We start from the raw sequence: 24,849 nt of genomic DNA, 5'->3' as shown, positions 1-24,849 counted from the left end.
AGGACAGTGGAATATCCATGTTGTCGAAGCTTTTTGTCTTGCACTCATCAGAACAATTCGTGTCCTGATGAGTGCAAGACAAAAAGCTTCAACAACTTTTTTTTCAGCAATACTCAAGTTCTGTACTACCAAATGACTACGGGTAATATCCTTGTGTGTCATCCATGGTTTTAGACTTATTTCAACTTTAATGAGTACTAAAACATGTCTGTGTTATAGCAATTTATGCATAAAAATATGGAATTATAAAATTTTATAGTGGTAACTACACTACAGTAAAAATGACAATGTTGCTTCACATTTATGTGCAATTGGTTCACAGCCTGGTGTAACTTATCGACTCTATGCACAATATTTGTCAGTATTGATTTAAATTTGACATCATCATACTCTATACAAATATTTATGACTAAAAGCTTAAAGTTCAAACATTCCAGAACGTCTATCCATTTAAGTACAGGTATTCAGAAAACATGTTGGATAAGGTGAGATTGAAGGTTTTTTTAAAATTGTTCCTTCACAGGATTGGTGGGGGTGGGGGGGTAGCTGCTGGATTGCCCATCCCTAATCGCCTTAAACCACTTAAGTGTGGTATACCCACAGTGCTGTTATGGAATTCCATGATTTTGATCAGCAGCAGTGAAGGAACAGCGATATAATTCCAGTGTGTTGTGGTGTAGGAATAAATTGAGTTGTGATGATAATAGCAGGAGTGAAGTTTGAACGGTTTATCAATCTCATCTGGACTGCTCTTTTTTTTGCAACCTACACTGTTCTTTCTAACATATGTAAAAGGAAGCTGTGGAACCACTCTTGCTCTGTTCCTGACTTTGGCCTTCTGTGCATCCTCTCGCTTCCTCCCTTTGCCTCTCCATTGATGGCTACGTCTATAGATAGCTAGGCCTATGCTCTTGAATTCCTTCCACATCTCCATTCCTCCTTTAAATAAAGTCCATCTTATTGAAACATTTTTGGTCACTTCTCACCATATCTCATTTTCTCAGTGCCATTTTTGTCTGATTATGCCAATGTGAAGTACTTTGGCTCATTTGCCTGTTAAGGGCACTATATAAATGCAAGTCAATGTTATTTTCATGCAGTTTATTTGTATGATGATTTTGAAAAATGATCCTTATATAAAAATCTTTGTTAGCCCCCATTCGCAGTGAAATAGGAAAATTCAAGAACACAAGCATATGCATATATACGTTATCTTTTTTGTGCATTTGTTGCTAGGATAGAAGACAAATAGAGTGTATTAGGTATTTTTTGATTATTGATATGCTTTACTTTCTTGGTTACTGATTGTAACATGGGTGAAAATGCCAGACTTCTTCATAAGGAAACACCAAGAACATTATAAGGAAAGGGGTGCTATATTCACGATCTTGGACAATCGGCATTCACATTCTGGGTGGAGAGTAGGGACAGGTCTGCCACATCTCTGCTGAGAATGTTAACTCGCACACTCTGAGGAAGTCACAGAATCATTTGCAATAGTTGGACAAAACACCTAGAAGCTGCACTGTTTTTTTTGTGTCTGTTAAAATCATGCCAAGATTCCAAACTTTGATGAAAGAGAAAGACTGCAAAGTTCCATACTGAATGGTAGTAGATGTTTAAGTAAATATGCATGTGAAGTACATTTACCTGTATTATGTCTAAGGTGTTTTCCACTAATAGTTTTAGCTACATGCAATAATATGTCGCTGTTAAAACTGTTTCATTCATTTTTATTGGACAAGACTGGGATAGACAATTAAACACTAGTCAAAATTTTCTCCATTTATGCTAATTAGGGTTCAGACATCATTCTATGAAGGTGTGTCTAAACTGTTTAAAGTCCTCTGATTTTCTGTGGAATCTTGATATTTCCCCCCAAGCGTAAACATATAGTTATTAAAGACTAGTTTTTCTCATCTGTACTCCCAGCAACTCATACTATTTCTGATGAGAAAAAGCAGCTGATCTCATGAAAGTCAGTCACATAGGAACATAGAAAATAGGAATAGGAATAGGTCATTTGGCCCTTCGAGCCTGCTCTGCCATTCAATATGATCACGGCTGATCCTCTATCTCAACGCCGTACTCCTGCGCTCTCCCCATACCCCTCGACACCTTTAGAATCCAGAAATCTATTTTCTCCTTAAATATATTCGGAGACTTGCCCTCCACAGCCTTCTGTGGTAGAGAATTCCACAGGTTCACCACCCTCTGAGTGAAGAAGTTTCTCATCTCAGTCCTAAGTGGTCTACCCTGTATCCTGAGACTGTGACCCCTTGTTCTAGATCCCCCAGCCGTGGGAAATATCATCTCTGCATCCAGTCTGTCCATCCCTGTCAGAATTTTATGTTTTAATGAGGCCTCCTCTCATTCTTCTAAACTCCAGTGAATACAGGCCTAGTGGACCCAATCTCTCCTCATACAACAATCCTGCCATCCCAGGAATTAGTCTGGTGAACCTTCGCTGCACTCCCTCTATGGCAAGTATATCCTTTCTTAGGTAAGGAGACCAAAACTGCACACAATACTACAGGTGTGGTCTCACCAATGTCCTGTACATCTGCAGTAAGACATCCTTGCTCTTGTACTCAAGTCCTCTCGCAATGGAGGCCAACATACCACATGTCTTCTTAACTGCTTGCTGCACCTACATGCTTGCTTTCAGTGACTGATGTACAAGGACACCCAGGTCCCTTTGTACATCAACATTTCCCAATCTATCACCATTTAAATAATATTCTGCCGTTCTGTTTTTCCTAACGAAGTGGATAAGTTCACACTTATCTACGTTATACTGCATCTGCCATGTATTTGCTCACTCACTCAACTGGTCTAAATCACCTTGAAGCCTCTCAACACTCTCCTCATTGCTCACATTCCCTTTATAGGAATATTATAACTGGTAAGTGAGCAGTCAAAGAGCATCTTCCCTTCTCTTACTCGCCTTCGCACTCATCCTTCCCTAGATCAGTAAATCGATGGGCATGATACCTCAACTAGAAAAATAAACTATGAACAGAAATAAAATATGTTTAAAGAAAAGAACCAAATGAAAACAGCAAAGAAATGTTAAGTATGGTCCCTGACAAATAGTTATTCTCACTTTCACTGTAGTCTTTATAAAAAGATTTGTCCAAGGGGAGTCAATTCTGGGAGAATTACAAATAGAATGATTTGGCTAGCTTTGTACTCTTACTCAGTTCCTACTCTTGTGCTATTCTTGATCATCCTAATACATTGAAGTGAATTTCCTGTCGCCATCATGAGGTGTTTAGTGAGGATGGATAGATTTAATCATAATCTCCATGCCCTAAAGGGGAGAAAATTACAATGATACTTGAGACTAAAACAATCTGAATGGGAGTTGAATGCTCAAATACATTTTTCTGCATTGCATCCAAAGTAAATGTTACATTAGGTAAATATTCAGACAAGAAGATGAAAAAAATGAGATGCTGGGATTTATTTTTGCATTGTTTAACAATCCTGTGGTCACTACAAATATACAAGCTTATTCTAGGACCAATAAGTCACTGGTCTTTCATATATTGAATTTTGGAAGTTATTTAAGATGCTCAGTGATAAATAACTAAATGGTGTAATCTGTCCATGGTTAAAAGTTAGGTCATCGTAGGTAGGAACCATTATTTTTAAAAGTAATTTCTGAAGTGATTTACAAAAATATTTCAGACCAACATTTAGGTCAACTGTTCCCAGATTTCAATACCATCCAAAAATAACAAGCTTCAACCAAAAATGTTGTACTTAATAATCAAAAACAGATTTTTTCTTCTTCTGTAGGAAACATTCCGTATCCTTATGAAAAAAATCTGTATACATAAACAAAAGAGCAAACCAAGTTCATTAAACCCCACACTGTGGGGAAGCTGGATAGCAAAATCATTCTCTATTTTCAGTTCATTATCGTGCTTGGTTTTTCATCTTCTGTCTATTCCTTTTGCCAGGACGCTTCTGCAAATGAAATAAGACACATTATGAATTAATTCACAGTTTGAAAGAGCAAGTTTTATGCAATCTTCTCTTCCCTCCCCAAGAGAAAAGAAAAACCATTTTACAATTGAAAGAAACAAAAATTACTCCAAAAGCCAGAAGAGCCTGAAGGAAGAGGACGTATATACCGTAAGTGTAGCTTCACTAAAGAAGTTTTCTTCTGATTTCTTTGCTCCTCCACTCAGGGCAGTAACTCAAGCTTCAGTTTGGTTCTATGGCACCAATACTAATACCTTGTACCCTCCCTGTTACTATTTTATATGTCTTTAGCATTTCCCAACAGGACTTTTAAAAATATTTAAATTTAAATTGCAAATCACTGCAGTGCTGTAACAAAAATATGATAGAAAGCCCTAGCTTTCAAAAGTTTTGATTGCAAAAGAAACTTATCTTGCCAACACTGGGTAAAGAATCATTGGAAGAGTTTAAAATAGTCAGTGTTTTCCTCAACAGATTTAATTAAAATTGTTTAAACATAGAATCCAAATAACTCAAATGAAAAGTTCAAACAAATGGTTCAGCTTACTACCTAAAACACAGTTACAAAACATATCAATAAGAATAGCATTCCATTTAAAATCTGTTCTAAGTGCTCCAACATAGTACGAATGGAAAAACTTCCAGTTCCCTTTCCCTTGGTTCCCAATTTGATATCAGTGCTCCTCTGAATATCATCATCCAGTGCATATCTGATAACAGGAAGACCTGAAAATGAAAGTCTTTGCCCTTTCCCAAAAGTTATTATTTTTTCTTTATTTGAATAATGCTCTTTAAATAAAGGATGAAAAGACCCCCCAACATCCCTATTCTAGAATTTCATTTTCCAATACAGTTGGGCAGTCAAATTTTTACAACAGTTCAGAGCATAAGAGATAAACATTTGAAACAGAGGAAGGTATGAACTATGGGGAGAATGTAGGACAGTGGAATTATGCTTTGGATTGTTCCAGTAAATAGCAAGCATAGATAAAATGAATTTAAAGTTTATTGCAGAATGCATGTAAACACATTTATGAGATGGCTACTTTGCTATTCATAAGATCCTTTTTGTTAACAATCAACATCTCATTGCACAAACCATAATAGGAAAAGTACTCACATTTGCATTCTTCTTTCCTCCTTTTCCAAAACTGCTGTTTTTGGAATGTGCAATTTTTGATCTGAAGCTGGAGACATCATTGTGACTATCTTTGGTGTTCCACTTTAAGCCTTTTTTCTTCCCTCCAAACCCAAACTTCTGATTTTTGTATTTTCGCTTTGCATTCATTCTGGGTTAAAAAATGACAGTTGACTATCAATAACCAATTTAATAGGTCCTACAGTTTTATGCTATTATCATCTAATTAAGCCCAGGACTAATTCACAAAGATGCATAAAGTAACTGGAGTACAACCTGTTGGTTATTTGAACTTTGTTTTCTTTTCTGAAGGCTCAGTCTCTATTTAAGTCCATCTTGTAGCAACACAATTCCTAAAGGACAAGTATATAACCTGTTCCTATGCCTCCTATGAAAGGCGATCTTGAACTGGCTACTAACTGGCACACAAGAACACTTTACATATGCTGCATCAGTGTAATCCAGGTATCATACATAATAAACTCAAGGTCTACCATACAAGTCATGGCTGCGGATGAAACCTTTTTCCCCTCTAAATGGCAGGTTCTGACACTACTGACTTAGATTTTCAATATTCATTCAGAAGGTTGCAAACTATTTTTAAAATTGTTTTTAGTGGCATTACGTGAACTGACTCCAGATGTGTATAGTGAAAGGTTACGTGTCAGCCTTTCTGTTCAATTGCACCTGGCAACAACAAAAAACACTAAGAATCAAGGGTGAACTTTTCTCCCCAACATAATCTCTTACCCTTTTTTCTGCTGTGAAATTCCAGCTGCTAATCCTCCTCCAGCTTCTTTCTTTGCTGTTGAAGAAACTTTATCACCTTCAAGGAAATCCAGTTTGTCAGAGAGTCCTGAAGATCAAAGAATACAGGATTAAAATCTTATTCATCAGTACTTTTACTAGTGAATGAGCAACAAAGCAAAAACTCCTCCACATACATCTGGTTTGTTCCAATCTCTTATATTCTGGTAAAACAGGGTTAAAATTACGACAACAATCTCCAAATCCTCTGAGGTGTAGGGACAAAAACACAGAACAAACCTTTCTGGTACTTTTTCACTGCTGTCATCATGGCTTTCTTTTCTTTCTGACGTTGCTGTATAACTTCTATTTGAACCTATGACAAAAATAATATTAAGATAAAAGCAAAATACTGTGGATGCTGGAAATCCAAAACAAAAACAAAAATTGCTGGAAAAACTCAGCAGGTCTGGCAGCATCTGTGGAGAGGAAGACAGAGTTAACGTTTCGAGTCCGTATGACTCTTCATCAGAACTAAAGAGGAATAAAAATGTGGTGAAATATAAGCTGTTTAAGGGGGGTGGGACAGGTGGAGCTAAATAGAGGGCCAGTGATAGGTGAAGGCAAAGGAGAGATTGCAAAGATGTCAAAAACAAAAGGACAAGGGAACGTTGACGGTGGTGATATTAGCTAAAGGATGTGCTAATGGTGACATTAAGAGTAGAAAGCAGGATGAGCAAGTGACAGATGGTCCTAGTGGGGGGGAAGGGATCGAAATGGGCTAAAAGGTGGAGCTAATATCACCACCGTCAACACCCCTTTGTCCTTTTGTCTATGAAATCTTTGGCAATCTCTCCTTTGCCTCCACCTATCACTGGCCCTCTATCCAGCTCCACCTTTCCCACCCCCCTTAAAAAGCTTATATTTCACCACGTTTTTATTCCTCTTTAGTTCTGATGAAGAGTCATGTGGACTCGAAACATTAACTCTGTCTTCTTCTCCACAGATGCGGTCAGATCTGAGTTTTTCCAGCAATTTTTGTTTTTGTTACAAAAATAATATTGATTGACAAGTTACAAATCACCTCGGCAGAAATAGTACACTCCTAGATTGAGAAAGAGAAGTTACTTAATGCTTTTATATTAAGGACCTGTTCCATTTTCATATGTATAAGAATTTCTTTCAGCAGAGTTTGAATTCTGAAGCTGAATATTTATCTACCAATGTCAAATTTTCTTCAGCTGCAAAACTAAATCAAGAATGAACAAGCTTCTACTGGTGGTTAGAATATTAATGCTGAATTTATATTGCAAAGCCATGAGAGAGAGTTTTTTAACATAAGAACAAGGAGCAGTAGACGAAAGGCCCCTTACAGCCTGCTCCACCAGTCAATACAATCATGGCTGATCTTCTGTCACAACACCACTTTACCACTTTCCTGCCTGGTCCTGACATCCCTCAATTCTGGAAAAGACCAAAAAACCTGTCCATCACAGCCTTAAATATGCTCAATGATGAGGCATCCATAACTCTGAGGTAGAGAATTCCAAAGATTCACAACCCTCTGAGTTCTGAAATTTCTTCTCATCGCAGTCCTAAATGACTGACCCCTTATCCTGAGGTTGTGCTCGATTCCCCAGCCAGGGGAAACAACCTCAGTGTCTAACCTGTCAAGCTCTTCAGAATCTTTAATCTTTCAATGAGATCACTTCTCATTCTTCTAAACTCCACAGAGAATGTAGGCCTAATTTAATCAGCCTCTCATTCCCAGAACCAATCTAGTGAACTTTGTTGTACTACCTTTGCGGCAAGTATATCTTCCTTAGGTACGGAATCCAAAATTGCACACAGTACTCCAGGTGTGGTCTCCCTAAACCCCGATACCATTGCAGCAAGACTTCCTTATTCTTGTACTCCAATCCCTTTGCCATTAAGGCCAACATGTTATTTGCTTTCCTAATTGCTTGCTGTACCTGCATGTTTGCTTTGTGTTCCTTGTACGTGCATACACAAGTCTCTCTGAACATCAAGGTGTAGAAGTTTCACGCCTTTTTAAAAAAAAAATCACCTCTTATTATTATGACCAAAGTGAGTATCCTCACATTATACTCCATTGGTCGCTTTGTTGCTCAATCACTTAACCTGTTTATATCTCTTTGCAGCTTGATTCCTCCTCTCAGTCTACATTCCCAACTAGATTTGTATTATCAGCAAACTTTGATACTTTGCTCTTGATCTCTTTGTCCAAGTCGTTGGGTCAAATCTTCCTGTCTCCAGATTGTTGGAGACCGGACATACAACTGAAGCTGCGCTATATGACCCTGTGGAAGTCCTGATATCTGAAGTGCAGACCTACAGGGGAATTGCCGAGGAAGTTTAGAATTCCGATGGGCAATTCTCCAGTTCTCTGGGATGCTGCGCAAATGTGTCCGACTCCGTACCACGAAGGTAGTATAAGTTCACTAGATCAGTTCCGGGGATGAGGGGTTAAATGAATTAGACCTATATTCTCTGGAGTTTAGAAGAATGTGAAGTGATCTCATTGAAACAAGAAAGATTCTGAAGAGCTTGACAAGTTAGACACTCAGATTGTTTCCCCTGGTTGGGGAAATTGAACACATGGGAGCTCAGCCTCAGGATAAGGGGTTGGTCATTTAGGACTCAGATGAGGAGAAATTTCTAAACTCAGAGGGCTGTGAATCCTTGGAATTCTCTACCTTGGAGTTGTGGGTGCTCCATCATTGAATATGTTTAAGGCTGTGATGGACAGTTTTTGGGTCTTTTCCAGAATTAAGGGATATCGGGAGACTTGGGACAGATTTCCAGTACTTACTGGTATAGTTACCCAGGAAACATTAGACAGACTAAAACCCAGTGTGACACCTGCGTAACTCCACAACTGACACCCCAACCACCCCACTGGCCCTCGACCACCTGACTACACCCTCAACCACCTGATCCGACTATCCCCGACCAGACGTGACCACCCACCCTGATCCAACTCTCCCATCCGCCTCAACCGCCTACCCATTCACTCATTCATCCACTCACCCATTCATTAACATTCATAGAATGGAGATTTAAACTTATTATATGGCAGCTAGTGCCATAAAAAGGGAGCATTTCCTGTCTTCCCAACCCTACTCCGTTCCGACATAGCTCCCCGAGGGATGCTATGTTGTGTTTTTTTTTAAAAAGCCGGGATCAGAAGGCCCCAGAAGAAATGTGCATCAGTGTGAGTTGGGGGAATCTTTTGAGCGTAGCAGCAATCCACTGATCATTACCGCTCCTTGGAAGATCCGGGCCATTAATATGGATTCTAAATAACTGAGGCCCGAGCATTGATCTTAGCAGCATTTTACTAGTTACAGCTTGCCATCTTGAAAATACCCTGGTTATCCCTACTCTCTGCCTCCTGTAAACCAATCCTCCATCCATGCAAATATATTATTCCCTAACTCCTTGAGCCCTTTTCTTGCCTATTAACCATTTGTGTTACATCTTATTGAATGCTTCAGTGCTGGCTGCAGCTCCTAATTAAAACTAAATAGAAATTTTAAGTTTCCATCTTGAAGTGGTTTCCACAATAGCAGCATCAATATCTTGTACCTGTATAATTATTTCAAGATTGCAGTTCACAACATTTTGCTGGTTCTATTACCTTCCCTGTTTTTTTAGTTTAGGTATCAAAATATTACTTCTTTTCCCCTGTTTTTCCATTCCCCTTTCAACCCTGCAACAATTAGAGATGCTTCGGAAAATAATCCATTTTCTCAGATAAATAAAATATGGATTCAAAAAGAATCATTAATAATGTAAATATGAAAAGAGTTTCCAAAACATTCATTGAATAGGCTGCTCAGCATTCCTGTGCTATGGAGGGAAGGAAGTGAAGCACATAAGGAAGTCTGCTCCTGATTGTCATTCAATGACTCCTTTTGGAAAGTATATTTGTATGGATGTTGGGGGAGGACAGGGTCAGATTCCACTCTGATACTCTCTGATTCGTACAGATAGATTCTTAAACTATCGGAGAGTCTATCATTATGGGGAACAGGCAGGAAAGTGGAGTTAAGGCCAATATCAGACCAGCCATGATCTTATTGAATGATGGAGCATGCTCAAGGGGCCATATGGCTTACTCTTACTCCTATTTCTTATCTTTTATAGGTAACTACAATAATTGCTGTAGTTCAATAAATTAATAGCTGTTTTCACTGTACAAATAATACACTATGGGATGAGATATTTTGCAATCCAGGAACAGTGTATTTTCCTGGCCTTTATCTACCAAACAACTGCATTGAGTTTTATTAGTTATATTATAGTCACAAGATACTTTTGCATCTTTGACCAAGTTGATGCTCATATGAGACATTATGGTGCATTGTATATTATAACTTGACACATCCAATATATTCCAATGTCTTAATATTAAATGGCAAGGCAAATTTGCTTTCTTGATTTATTGATTTGAGAGCTGAGGGACTCAGTTCTTCCAAAATGTCAACCGCATCTCATAATTAGTATGGCCAGATTCAAATAGATATACATAACGCTTCCCTTATTTTCTCTCCTTACATGTCCTAGACACTGCCAGATAGCATGGCCATTTGCTTCCCAAGCTTTAAACAATGTTGTGTAAAGCTGGTTGCTGGATAGTTGACAAGGGTCTCTCTTTAATTTCCCCATCTTAAGCATTTATTTTCTGCTCAGCATCTCTAGTGCATTTGAGATCATTAACTCACTGTGAATAAAACTGTTTTTTAACAATATAAGGAACATAGGAATAGGAGTAGGCTACTCAGCCCCTTGAGTCAATTTTGCCATTCAACAGGATTGTAGATGATCTGTACCTCAACTCCATTCTCCTGCTGTGGCTCCAAATTCCTTAATATCCTTGGCTAGCAAAAATATATCGATGTCATATTTTAAATTATTAATTGAACTAGCATTTAACTACATTTATGTAGAGAATTCCACACCTTCTACCACCCTTTGTCTGAAGAATTCTTTCCTAACTTTGCTCTGATTTACGGTAGTGTCAGATTTTCCTAGGCTCACCCACCAGTGGAAAAAGTTTCTCTCCCCCTACTCCATCAAATCCTTTCAAAGTGCTGAAAACCTCAATTGAATCACTCCTTAACCTTCTCTATGTAGCTTGGATAACATCCCTATTATTGGAGCTTTTGCATGACTACAACTTCATTGACATGAGATAGCCAATTAACTCTGTGCAATAAAAACTTCTGGTTTCAAATTACACACCATCATCTACACTTGCAAGGCCTCAAAATATTTTGCAGAGACCATAAGACATAGGAGCAGAAGTAGGCCATTCGGCCCATCGAGTGCACTCTGCCATTCAATGAGATCATGGCTGATCTGATAATCCTCAACTCCACTTTCCTGCCTTTTCCCCATAGCCCTGGATTCCTTTATTGATTAAAAAATATGTCTAGCTCAGCCTTGAATATACTTAATGACCCAGCCTCTACAGTAAAGAATTCCTCATTCTTCTGAACTCCAATGAGTACAGGCCCAAATGACTCAACTCTCCTCATAAGAAAATCCCTCCATCCCCGGGATCAACCTGGTGAACCTTCTCTGGACTGTCCCCAGTATATCTTCCCTTAGATAAGGGGTCCAAAACCATTCACAGTATTCTACGTGTGGTCTAACTAATGCCTTGTATAGTTTTGGCAAGACTTCACTATTTTTATACTCCATTCCCTTTGAAATAAAGGCCAACATTCCATTTGCCTTACCTATTACCTGCTGAACTTGTATGCTAGCTTTTTGGGATTCATGCATGAGGACCCCCAAATCCCTCTGTGCTGCAGCTTTCTTCAGTCTTTCTCCATTTAAATAATATTCAGCTCCTCTATTCTCCCTGCCAAAGTGCATAACCTCACACTTTCCCACATTATATTTCATCTGCCACGTTTTTGCCCACTCACTTATATCCATCTGTATCCATCTGTAGACTCTGTGTCATCCTCACCACTTGTCTTCCCACCTATTTTTGTGTCATCCGCAAACTTGGCAATAGTGCATTCATTTCCCTCATCCAAGTCATATATATATATATATATATATATATGTATATACAGTAAATAATTGTGGCCCCAGCACAGATCCCTGTGGCACTCCACTTGTTATAGGTTGCCATCCTGAAAATGTCCCCATATCCCAACTCTGTCTTCTATTAGTTAGCCAGTCCTCTATCCATGCTAATATACTATCCCCAACACCATGGGTTCTTATCTTATTAAGTAGCCTTATGTGTGGTACCTTATTGAATGCCTTTTGGAAATCCAAATCTATTACATCTACTGGTTCCCCTTTATCTATCTTGCTTGTTATCTTCTCAAAGAATTCTAATAAATTTGTCAGGCATGATTTCCCCTTCATGAAGCCATACTGACTCCACTTGATTAGATTATGCATTTCTAAATATTCTTCTATTAATCCATTATAATAGACTCCATCATTTTCCCAATAACAGCTGTTAAGCTAACTGGCCTGTGGTTGCCTGTTTTTAGTCTTCCTCCCTTTTTGAATAAGGGTGTTACATTGGCAGTTTTCCAATCCTCTGGGGCTTTTCCAGAATCTAAGGACTCTTGGAAGATTACTACTAATGCATCCACCATCTCTGCAGCTATTTCCTTTAATACCCTAGATGCAACACATCAGGTCCAGGGGCCTTATTGGTCTTTAGCCCCATTCGTTTCCCTAGTACTTTTTCTCTCGTGACAGTTATTGTATGTATTTCCTCCCCCCCCCACCTTTTGCCCCATGATTATTTAGTATTTTTGGTATGCTATTAGTGTCTTCTACCATGAAGACTGATGCAAAGTATTTATTCAACTCCTCTGCCATTTCCTGGTTCCCCGTTATTATTTCCCCAGCCTCATTCTCTAAGGGGCCTATATTGACTTTGGCCTCGCTCTTCCTTTTTAATATATTTAAAGAAGCTCTTACTGTCCGTTTTTATATTACTTGATAGTTTACCCTCAAAGTTTATTTTCTCCCTCTATTATTTTTGGTTCTTCTGTTGGTTTTTAAAACTTTCCCAATCCTCTGGCTTACCACTAATCTTTGCCACATTGTATGTTTTTGTTTTCACTTTGATACTACACTTAACTTCCTTGGTCAACCAGGGTTGGTTTATCCCCTTCCTAGAATCCTTCTTCCTCACTGGGGTATATCTTTGTTGTGAGTCATGAACTATTTTCTTAAACATCTGCCATTGTTCATCAACCGTCTTTTCTGCTAAACTCCTTTCCCAGTCCACTCCAGCCAACTCTGCCCTCATTCCTTTGTAATTACCCTTATTTAAGTTTAGCACAGATGTGTCCGAACTAAGTTTCTCACTCAAACTGAATGGTAAATTCCACCATGTTATGGTCACTGTTTCCTAGGGGATCTTTTACTCCGAGATCATTTATTAAACCTGCCTCGTTACACATCACCAAATCCAAAATAGCCCGATCCTTGGTTGGATCCACAACTTATTGATCTAGGAAACTCTCCCGAATATACTCAATGAATTCTTGCTCGTGGCTACCTCTGCCAATTTGATTTTCCCAATCTACATGGAGGTTAAAGTCACCCAGGATTAATAAACTGCCTTTTTTACATGCCCTCATTATTTCCTGATTTATTCTCTGTCCGACAGCATAGCTACTGTTAAGGGGCCTTTAGACTACTCCAACCAGTGTCGTCTTCCCCTTGTTATTTCTTACCTCCACCCATATGGATTCCACATCTTCTGATCCAAGATCATTTCTTGCTATCATACTTACTCTATCTCATACTAACAGAGCCACGCCTCCATCCTTTCCTTCTTGCCTGTCCTTTCGAAAAGTCACATACCCCTGAATATTTAGTTTCCAGCTTTGATCTCCTTGTGACCATGTCTCCGTAATGGCTATAAGATCATACCCATTAATCCCTATTTGTGCCATTAATTCATTTTTGTTTCAAATACTACGTGCATTTAAGTAAAGAGCCATTAGTTGTGCCTTTTAACCATTTTTTCCCCCCTTTGACCCTATTTGCTGCTGTTTTTTAATGTTTGTACACTCTGTCCCCTCCAGTCACACTCTGGGTACCATTACTTAAGTAGCTGCCCTATAATGTCGCCATATCCTTTGGCTTTGTAAGCCTACTTATCCCCTCTCCAGAACCCTCCACCCCTCTATTTAGTTCAAAGCCCTCCCTATAGCCCTAGTTATTCGATTCACCCACCCTACCGGAACAGCTTCCTTCTACCCCAATATTGATGCCAGTGCCCCATGAACTGAAACCTATTCCTCTCACACCCCAAAGATAGCTGAATCTTTTCAACTGGCAGAAGTAAAACATTTACAAATAGAAGGAACTTTCATTTGTAATATTCCTTGAGCAAATCAAGTAATAAGCCCAAAACCAAGACCACTAACTTTCTCAGGACAAATCAGGTGGCATGAATTAACACATTCTCTGTTGATGACGAAAACCACACAAGCATCAATCAGGAAGAGTCAAATTCTGGACATTAACACGGACAAAAAAAGCAGCAATTACCTTTTTGCCATATTTTCGCAATGCTCGGAGTTGTTTAGCCTTTTCAGACTTTTCCATGGAGATCTGTTTTGATAACATTTTTCCTCGAATCTAATAAAAGCATAGAAAAAATTATACTTGCATTATCTTATTACACTGATAAAGTCCCTCACATGCAGTGAATAGTTTGAAGGTGCCCTTAGTGGTATGATGGCAAATGTGTTCCAAACAACACTGAGCTAAATAAGCAGTTAATTTGTATTCAGTAGTGTTGTTTTAGGGAAGAATGTTGGCTAAGACGAAAGCTAAAAGCTCCATACTCTTTTTCAAATAGCTAAAGTGCATGGAACCTTAACATCCACTTGAACCACTGAACAGACCAGGTAGGATCTCTGCTTATTACCTTGGAAGGATAACACTTCTGGCAATTCACTACTGCGCTGAAGCGCCAACCTACATTATATACTTAAAATGCGGAGTGGAGCTTGAAGCTACAACTTTCTAATTCAGTGGTGAGACTGCTACCAAATGAGCTAAGAACACAAGATACACACTGTAGGTGCAATATCCTGTGGCTCACAATAACAATCATTCAACTAACCAAGATTTATACAAGTCTTCTTATAGAATATAAAAAAAAACACCCACTCCACTCCCAAGCAGCCATTGGCATCCATGCTATTTTCTTATGCTTGGAATGGTAAGTGCTAAATGAATGGACTTCAAATATTATTGTGTGGTTGAAACTGCCACTAAGCACATTTGAGGACTAATCAAAGAACATTCTCATTTTCTCTTCCCGGTCCAAAATTTTAGGTCTAGGTAGTTGCTTTGAAACAGTATCTTAAGTTTACATCAAGCACTTACTTAGAAATCGCATGGCAGTTTCCCATGCTGACACTTGATGTTCAGTTAAAGCTAAATAACTCCAATAAGTAAAGACAAACTTTTAGCTACCCACCTTCTGCATTTGCTGGTCTGACTTGGCCATCTCAGCAAAGTAGTCATCTGGTCTCTTTGTTGCAATTTTCAGTCGCTGTAGCTGAGGTAATGCATCTAATACAGTTGCCTGTGCTTGGCGATAACTGAACAAAAAGTGAAAGTATTAAGGGAAGAATCTAAGGACGTTGCAATTTCAGTTTGGTGGAAGCTGCACTGAAAATGGGAGAATATTTTCTTTGAAATCAGTTCAAAAGAATCAATTCATCTCAAGTCATATATAAAGCTACCCAATTCTTGCTATTTAATTCTAACTTAATTTTGAAATTAATTGGACTTGAAGAAGCCTAGGTGCCAGACATGATAACCCATTTATACCAATCCGTTTTATATAAAACTAGCCTTTGTTTGAAACTGTTTTTCCCTCACTGGTTACAATGACATCTTAATTTACTTCCATTTCGTTGCTGCCTTTTTTCCCTCTATGTGAAACCTTTTATACCCAGAATATATTAGAATATTTGAGGCACCAAACCCAATTTTGCCTTCAACACCACAATGCAGTGTTGTGCTCTTTGGAAATAGTCTGGATGAAGGACAATTGTGGTATATTCATTGAACAGGATCAATCACCTCAACAGAACCAGGAGCTAATCAAAATCTCCATTTTCCATCCCACCTAGATAAATGGAATACAGAGGACCAAGGGCAAGTCCAAACAAATATTGTCAACTTAAAGTGCATTTCTCTCAATGAAGGCTGCAGTAATGCTAAGAAAGCCAATATATTAGTAGGTTCTTTCTACTCATAAAAGCACTGTACATGGTACATGTACAATGACTCCACAAAAATGTGGCACAAAAACAGTGTCATTTTTTAAGATGGGAAATATATACACACACAATGTACAGGGCACGTTTGTACGTGTCAAAAATTCAACAAGTACAATGGAAATGAAAGAAAAATACTTTAATTTATATAGCATCTCTATCAACCTCGGGATGTCCCGAAGTGCTTTTATAGCCACCTGACATGTAGTCAATATTTTAATATAAGAAACACAGCAGCAAACCTGCACGTACCAAACTCCCACAAACAGCAATGTGATGATGACCAGATAATTTTTAAGTGATATCGATTGAAGGCTAAATGTTTGCCAGGACATTGGGGATAACTCCCTGCTTGTCTTTGAAATAGTGCCTGGGATCTTTTGCATCCACCCAAGTGTGGATCAGGCCTCGGTTTAATATCTCGCTAGAAAGACGGCACACCTCTGACAGTGCAGCACTCCCTTCAGTACTGCACTGGAGTGTCAGCCTAGATTTTTGTGCTCACTCTCTGGAGAGGGACATGAACCTACAACCTTCAGACTCAGAGGTGAGGGTAGTACCAACTGAGTTAGGGGTGCCACATGGCATTCTTCTGCAAAAAGTGTTTTGTGCCCACATGGGCAATGTTTGGACCTTAAAGCAACAGAATTGCATGATGTAAAGCTTCATGGGATTAATAAACTCATTCTGACAAAAGAAGAAGAATGTTGCTAAAAATATGAAAACCTTCTGGTTTGAATGAAAAATAGTAATTTCAAGCAAAAAAAATCCACTTTCTGTTTGAATGAAAAATAGTAATTTTAAGCAAAAAAAATCCACTTTCCATACTTGTAGCCTTTACTATTTTTGAAATACTCTATAGGATAAGCTTCAATCAAGTACATATGTATCCCCAACAGCTTGAAGTTAACTGTTAAACCTTGTACCTACAAGTACATCTCACGCTGGAAGTCATCATCTGGGTCAATATCTGAACGTTCCTGTTTTACAGATTTCCCTTCAGCCATTGCTATGATGTCAGCAGCTGGGCCATTTGTCATGTCAAGCCTCTCCACCCACTCGATGTTTTTCTTGAAATCTCCTAAGCATTGTTTCAAACCCACCTGAAGATTAAAAAAATGTAAATCACAACCATATTTCAGGGACACATTAACCACTTTCATACAGAAAGCAAAGGCTCTGCTAAGATTTTAGACCAAGGTGTATTCACCACAGTCAGAGTCACGGTTTTCTCCAGGTATAACATGGCAGCATCTAATTCAGTTTTGCTAGAACAAAACCAAATTTGTGGTGATCGCGTGAACGCCATAAAATGCAGTAGCTGCAAGCCAAGCAAATCACTTCTTTCTATGAATTACTCTACATCAGCTGAAAATGTTATATTCCTGAGTATTAACATATAAGCATCTTCACAACTGAGGAGAAAGCACACATTGGTAGCTATTTGTTTCTTGTTCAAAAGTTGAAGGGGGCAGAGATGGCTGAAGGAGGGATTGATAAAACTGCTTACAGAAGTATCGCTTTTTGAAAAGGATGAAATGATCATCCCCAGTGCTAGCTTTCCTGTTATTTTCTTTGCAAAATAGTTACAATGATTGTGTATAACACATTAACTGCTGCAAAATCAATCCAGTTCGGTAGAATAACGAGTGCAATCCGCACCAACTTGGACAATGCTTGGAAAATTTGATCCTCCCAGCAGAATCATTAGTCAATGCCCAAAAACCTAGTTACAATAATAGAGTTAAAAGATTCCAGTTCCTTTGGGCTTGTTCAACTCAATTTGTAGCAAGGAAATCAACAAAATGCATGTTTGAACAAATATTTCAAAGAATTGCTTTAAAATTAGCATTGGATTACAGGTTCAGAAGCTCCCATTTTAAAACTTATAGCATGCATTGCTCTAAAACTAATGGACTTTCAAAGCTTGTTGGCTATAATTGACCAAAATATGAGTTGTGCAAAATCTCTGCTGTTCAGGAAACTCTGGCAGCAGTTTCAGTTACCTTCGGTCACATGCTGCTGGTTGATAGAGATTCAGTTTTACTCCACATACTGAGAACATTTAAGGCATTAATACAAAAGAGAAAAAAAAAAGAAATCTCACCACATTGTTGACATATTTCTTCCCTAATTCTTCCACTACGTTCAAACCAGGTTTGAGTAAACCCTTTGAAAATGCATCTTGAAGCTGTAATAAAAAGAACAATTAAATGGAACTGGTTAAGGAAAACCTGAGTGCTTTAGAGCAGATATCAGTAAACTTCACTGCTGAGATATGGGAAGTTAGAGTAAATTCCATTAGAGTATTGGGATGCTGGCTGAGTAACAAAGTTTAATGATTTGTAATCTCTTGCCTCCATTCTTTTGCATCTGATCTACTTCAGAGTACAAACAGATTTACCCAGAAACCCAAAAGGTTTGCAAGGAAGTCTTCTACACTTGGGCAAAATGTTTATTTATTTGAAATCAGAGAAATGTCACATTTGTGTGTCATTCTAAAGAATAAAGCTAAAAAGTATTATTTGAGGTAGTAAATTGCTCACTTATGTTGATGCTATATGTATCATCACCAAATCCCCACCAGGCTCAGATCAGATTCTGCAAGTGCCTTTCTGAATGAGGCCTCCCAATGCAAACTTGAAAATAATTCCCAATTCTATCAATGAAGCATAAATGACCATCGGTGGTCAAGATACTTAAGCCCCAGGTGTTGTGATACATTTTCCAATCGTAGGAGTTAAGTTAAGGATTCATTTTGGACAAGTATTGTAGTGCTTTTGTGTTGAGTATTTAAGTTTTATTAATTAAGGCATTTTTGAAGTTCATTTCAACAACAATCTATCACAGAACACAGTCTAAAGAGAAAGAATATTTGAAACAACCTTTTTCAAGTAATTCATGAGTTTAGGTTTCAAACATCCTTTCACTGAATAGCCTATGGGACAGTAAGTATTATGAAGATTATAACATTTCTGCAATGCCAAATTACAGCTTAATATGCTGTTTATTACTGATGTAGCCAATTTGTTCAAGTAAATACCAATATTTGGATGTTTCTTTTTGCTGTTATTCCCTGCTCAAATACTGCTTTTAAAAAATACTAAAGCAAAATACTGCAGATAATGGAAATCTGAAATTCTCAGGTTTGGTAGCATCTGTGAAGAGAGAAACAGGGTTAATATTTCAGGTCAATGATCTTCCAGTTCTGATGGTTGACCTGAATGTTAACTTGTTTTTCTCTGCACGAATGCTGAGTATTTCTAGCATTTTGTGTTTTTATTCTTACTTATCTTATAGCCTTTACTACTTCTTTGAAATACTCTATAGGATAAGCTTCTCACAGATACATATGGATCCCCAACAGCTTGAAGTTAACTGTTAAACCTTTCCATTCTTTGAAAAAAATCAATAACTGTTCAGTCAAGAAAATAAAGCAGACATGACAATATAAATTCAAACCAAAAGCTTAAATGCTAGATTTTATCAACAATATTGAACAATTTGCAACAATGATTAACAATGCGTTAACTCAGTGTTATTAACATTTGCAAGTTTGCTACAATTTATCATCATCCCCCTCAATGGGTTTGAGATGCAGTTCTCATCTAATCTGATTTTAGCCAGAAATTGACCTGCAATGGATTCTCTTCCCGATCTGTTAACTGTCCGTGACCCTCTATTTCTCACCAACATGCTGCCCCCTCAGCAACATTATTTCAAAACACAGTATTAATTTTCATATGTGTGCTGACGACACCCAGCTCGACCTCATCACCACCTGTGGACCCCGACTGTCTCAATTCTCAGACTGCTTGTCCAAAATCCAGTAATGGATGAGCAGACATTTCCTCCAATTTAATATTGAGACGACCAAAGCCATTGCTATCAGTCCCCACTACAAACACCCGCTCCACCCTTTCCCTAAAAACTGTCTTAAGGCTGAACCAAACTGTTCATAACTTTGGTGTCATACTTGATCCTGAGATGAGCTTCTGACCACATATCTGCAATATCAATAAGAAATGCCAATTTCCAACTCTGTAACTTTGCCTCACTCTGCAACTTTGCCTCACTCTGCCTTGTCACAGCTCATCTGCTGCTGGAACCCTCAACCATGCCTTTCTTACCACTAGACTTAACTATTCTCATACTCCTGACTGGCTTCACATTCTAACCTCTGTAAACTTGAGGCAAATCAAAACTCGACTGCTAACTTGCACCAAGTCCTGTTCATCCATCACCTATGTGCTCACAGATTTTTGTTGGCTCCTGGTTAAACAATGCTCCGATTTTAAAATTCTCATCCTCATTTTCAAATCCCTCCCTATCTCTGTAATCTCCTTAAGCCCCACAGCCCTCTGAAATCTGCACTCCTCTAATTCTGGTCTCTTGGGCTTCCCTGATTTTAAGTGGTCCATCATTGGTGGCTGTACCTTTAGCTGCCTAGGCCCTTAGCTCTGGAATTCCTCCCCTAGCCCTCTCCACCGATCTTTCCTCCTTTAAGCTGTTCCTTAAAGCCTATCTCTTTGACCAAGGTTTTGATCATCCTCCCTTACACCTCCTCATGAGGCTCGGTGTCAAATTTTGCTTTATAACCATCCTGTGAAATGCCTTAGGGGGTTTTATTATGTTGAAACTGCTATATAAATGCATGGTGTTGTTGTTGATTGGGTGCTTCTAATGACCCATCCAACATTACAGTGAGGCAAGCAATCCTACACTGATGTCATTGGGTCTGCTAAATCTTTGGGAATAAGTAACTTCTACTGGTTTTAACCAGTTGCTGGTCTCTCCCTCACCCCAATGCCCCCACTCCACACCCTGTAGGTACTGATAATAGCAGAGTGGGCACTGAGCACCTGTCATGCCTGATAGCCCTTTACATTCGACTTGAAGTAAACCTCGGACTCCCACAAGCACATTTGTTATTATCCAAATCACCAGCTATGGCAGTAATAAGGCTGAGATGTCAAGATTTGCCCCACTTCTTAACCATGTAGAACTGACTAACACTGCCACAGAAAAATACCTCCCTGCTGGCCCCACTGCACATACACACAATGTAACGTGAACAGAAAGGAACTTCATGGATTTCAGGGAACTGGGACCCTCAATCAATTCAGATGATAGGAAGACAATGTGAACTGGGCAGCAGTTTTCGTTCATAAGTAATACTCAGGGGGACTGTGATATACTTGAATAAATTAACATTGAAAGGGAGGATGTATTAACGGTTTTAGCAGGCTTATAAGTGGATAAATTCCCAGGCCCAGATGAAATGTATCCCAGGCTGCTATGTGAGGCAAGGGAGGAGATTGCAGGGGCTCTGACACTAATTTTCAAATCCTCTCTGGCCACAGGACTGGAGGACAGCAAATGTGGTACCATTATTCAAGAAGGGTAGTAAGGATAAACCAGGTAATTACAGGCCAGTGAGTCTAACATCAGTGGTAGGGAAACTATTGGAAAAAATTCTGAGGGACAGGATTAATCTCCATTTGGAGAGGCAGGGATTAATCAGGGATAGTCAGCATGGCTTTGTCAGGAGGAGATCATGTCTAACAAATTGGCTTAGTTGCAGGAAGAAGAGGGCAATGGCCGAAAGTTGTTTTTACGATTGGAAGCCTGTGACGAATGGTGTACCGCAGGGATCGGTGCTGTGACCCTTGCTGTTTGTAGCGTACATTAATGATTTAGACGCAAAAATAGGAGGTATGAACAGTAAGTTCACAGATGACACGAAAATTGGTGGTGCCGTAAAAAATGAGGAGGAAAGCCTTAGATTACAGGACAAAATAGATGGACTGGTAAGATGGGCAGAACAGTGGCAAATGGAATGTAATCCTGATAAGTGTGAGGTGACGCATTTTGAAAGGGCAAGGGAATACACAATGAATGGTAGGACCCTAGGAAGTACAGAGGATCAGAGGGACCTTGGTGTACATGTCCATAGGTCCTGAAGGCAGCAGCACAGGTAGATAGGGTGGTTAAGGCGGCATATGGGATACTTGCCTTTATTAGCCGAGGCATTGAATATAAGAGCAGGGAGGTTATGTTGGAGCTGTATAAAACGCTAGTTAGGCCACAGCTGGAGTACTGTGTGCTATTCTGGTCGCCACACTATAGGAAGGATGTGATTGCACTAGAGAGGGTGCAGAGGAGATTTACCTGGATGTTGCCTGGGCTGGAGTGTTTCAGCTATGAAGAGAGACTGGATAAGCTAGGGTTGTTTCCTTAGAGCAGAGAAGGCTTGGAGAGGTGGTGGGGGGGAGGGGGAGGGGGGTGCTGATAGAGGTATACAAAATTACGAGGGGCATAGGTAGGTTAGATAGGAGGAAACTTTTCCCCTGAGCGGTGGTGTCAATAACCAGCGGGTGTAAATTTAAAGCAAGGGGCAGGAAGTTCAGAAAGGAATTGAGGAAGAATTTTTTCACCCAGAGGGTGGTTGGAATCTGGAACACACTGCCTGAGGGGATGCTGGAGGCAGGAACCCTCAACATTTAAGCAGTATTTAGATGGGCACTTGAAACGCCAGAGCATATAGGCGTTTCAATTGCTCATCTAGTGTGAGGTGATGCACTGGGCAGGACAAACAAGGCATGGGAATACACGATGAATGGTAGGACCCTGGGAAGTACTGGGGATCAGAGGGACTTTGGCGTGCATGTCCACCGGTCCCTTAAGGTAGCGGGACAGGCAGATAAGGTGGTTAAGAAGGCATTTGGGATACTTGCCTTTATTAGTTGAGGCATAGAATATAAGAGCAGGGAGGTTATGCTGGAACTGTATAAAATGCTGGTTAGGCCACAGCTAGAGTATTGCGTGCAGATCTGGAATCCACATTATAGGAAGGATGTGATTGCACTAGAGAGAGTGCAGAGGAGATTTACCAGGATGTTGTCTGGGCTGGAGAGTTTTAGTTATGAGGAGAGATTGGATAGACTGGGGTTATTTTCTCTGGAGCAGAGGAGATTGAGGGGGTCATGATTGAGGTGTATAAAATTATGAGGAGCATAGATAGGATAGACAGGAAGGAACTTTTCCCCTTGGTGGAGGAATCAATAGGATTCCTCAGGGGGCATAGATTTAAGGTAAGGGGCAGGAGGTTTAGAGGGAATGTGAGGAAGAGTTTTTTCACCCAGAGGGCAGTGGGAACCTGGAATTCACTGCCTGAAAGGGTGGTGGAGGCAGAAACCCTCATAACATTTAACAAGTATTTGGATGTGCACTTGCAATGCCATGGCATGGCATAGAAGGCTATGGGCCTAGTGATGGAAAATGGGATTAAAATAGTTAGGTACTTGTTAGGTGCAGACTCGATGGGCTGAAGGGCCTTTTTCTGTGCTGTAGACCTCTATGACTATGACACTACAGGCCAAGTGCTGGAAAATGGGGTTAGAATAGATAGGTGCTTGATGGCTGGCACAGATGGGCTGAATGGTCTGTTTCTGTGCTGTATAACTCTATGACTCATGTCCAATTTCAGAAGAACAGGCTACCTATATCGGGTGAACGTTTGTAGCCCAGATCCTGGGCATGAGTATTCTCCCCATCCCCTCCCCAGGACCCCGGGCACACTCTCCCCACACACACCCTCCCCTCCTCAAGGACCCCGGGCACACTCTCCCCGAGCACCCCGGGCACACTCTCCCCTCCTCAAGGCCCCTGGGCACTCTTTCCCCGCCCCTTCCCTTCCCTCCCCCATGGACCCCAGGCACTCCTCCCTCTCGACCCCGGGCACTTCGCTTCCTTCCTCTCCCTACTCTCTCTCTCTCTCTCCCCCACCCCCCCCCACCGAGCAGGAGCCCATCAAACAAACCCCCGCCCGCCTCTGTCATCGCAGGGGATGGAAACCGAGCTTCAGAAAAGCGCTCACCTCCAAGTCGGACAGCTCCGATGCGTCAGTGTCGGAGTCGGATTGTCCATCCCGGGCCATGCTGCTGCCTCCGGCCTCACCCGACTGAGCGGAAACAGCTCCCCGGCGCAGAAAGAATCTCGTCCGGACTGAACAAGAAACCGCGCACTGGGTTCCGGGGGGATGGGGACACCATTCACCCGCCCACCCACTCACTCACCCACTCACTCACTCAGGCTGGATGGGCTGATTCAGAGATTCCTGTCGCGCTGGAAGTTATTTCAAAGGCAAAAATAGTGCGGATGTTGGAAATCTGAAAATTACCAGAAATGCCCAGCAGGTCAGGCATGCTTTGTGGAGAGAGAATTAACAGTTAATTTAATTAGAACGGGGGAATAAAGTTAAAAACGTAGTAAGTTTTAAACATTAGAAGCTGCTCACTCAGCTGGTCCCTGGGATGAAAGGAAAAGTTGAACAGGTTGAGCCAGTATCTATTGGAGTTTAGAAGGTTGAAAGGTGCTGATCTTATTGAAACATAAAAGATCTTGAGGGGATAAAAGCAAAATACTGCGGATGCTGGAAACCTGAAACAAAAACAAAAATACCTGGAAAAACTCAGTAGGTCTGACAGCATCTGCGGAGAGGAACACAGTTAACGTTTCGAGTCCGTATGACTCTTCATCATTTCCTTAGTTCTGATGAAGAGTCATACGGACTCGAAACGTCAACTGTATTCCTCTCCGCAGATGCTGTCAGACCTGCTGAGTTTTTCCAAGATCTTGAGGGGAATTGAC

At 40.0% G+C, this 24,849-nt stretch overlaps 1 protein-coding gene across 1 annotated transcript; it reads right to left on the bottom strand.

Moving 5' to 3' along the window:
* Nucleotides 1-1,718: 1,718 nt before the first annotated feature.
* On the bottom strand, nucleotides 1,719-24,225 carry ebna1bp2 (EBNA1 binding protein 2). The gene is made up of 9 exons (XM_078561073.1): nucleotides 24,077-24,225; nucleotides 18,305-18,388; nucleotides 17,128-17,300; nucleotides 15,390-15,513; nucleotides 14,450-14,539; nucleotides 6,179-6,254; nucleotides 5,882-5,987; nucleotides 5,114-5,282; nucleotides 1,719-3,975 (listed from the first exon to the last, which is right to left on the bottom strand). The coding sequence occupies exons 1-9, from the start codon at nucleotides 24,134-24,136 to the stop codon at nucleotides 3,925-3,927; spliced, it is 933 nt and encodes a 310-aa protein (XP_078417199.1). The 5' UTR covers nucleotides 24,137-24,225; the 3' UTR covers nucleotides 1,719-3,924.
* Between the last annotated feature and the right edge of the window lie 624 nt (nucleotides 24,226-24,849).

The sequence above is a fragment of the Cetorhinus maximus genome, chromosome 17 (assembly GCF_964194155.1).
Source record: "Cetorhinus maximus chromosome 17, sCetMax3.hap1.1, whole genome shotgun sequence".
Taxonomy (NCBI): Eukaryota; Metazoa; Chordata; class Chondrichthyes; order Lamniformes; family Cetorhinidae; genus Cetorhinus; species Cetorhinus maximus.
This window is presented reverse-complemented; position numbering and strand designations above follow the sequence as displayed.

Excerpts from the sequence above, each read along its gene's own strand:
- ebna1bp2 (XM_078561073.1), bottom strand. The coding sequence starts at position 24,136 with ATGGCCCGGGATGGACAATCCGACTCCGACACTGACGCATCGGAGCTG. Across the intron at positions 14,540-15,389 it reads CAGACCAGCAAATGCAGAAG|ATTCGAGGAAAAATGTTATC; the intron begins GTGGGTAGCTAA and ends TGCTTTTATTAG. Across the intron at positions 5,988-6,178 it reads AGTGAAAAAGTACCAGAAAG|GACTCTCTGACAAACTGGAT; the intron begins GTTTGTTCTGTG and ends TTTGATCTTCAG.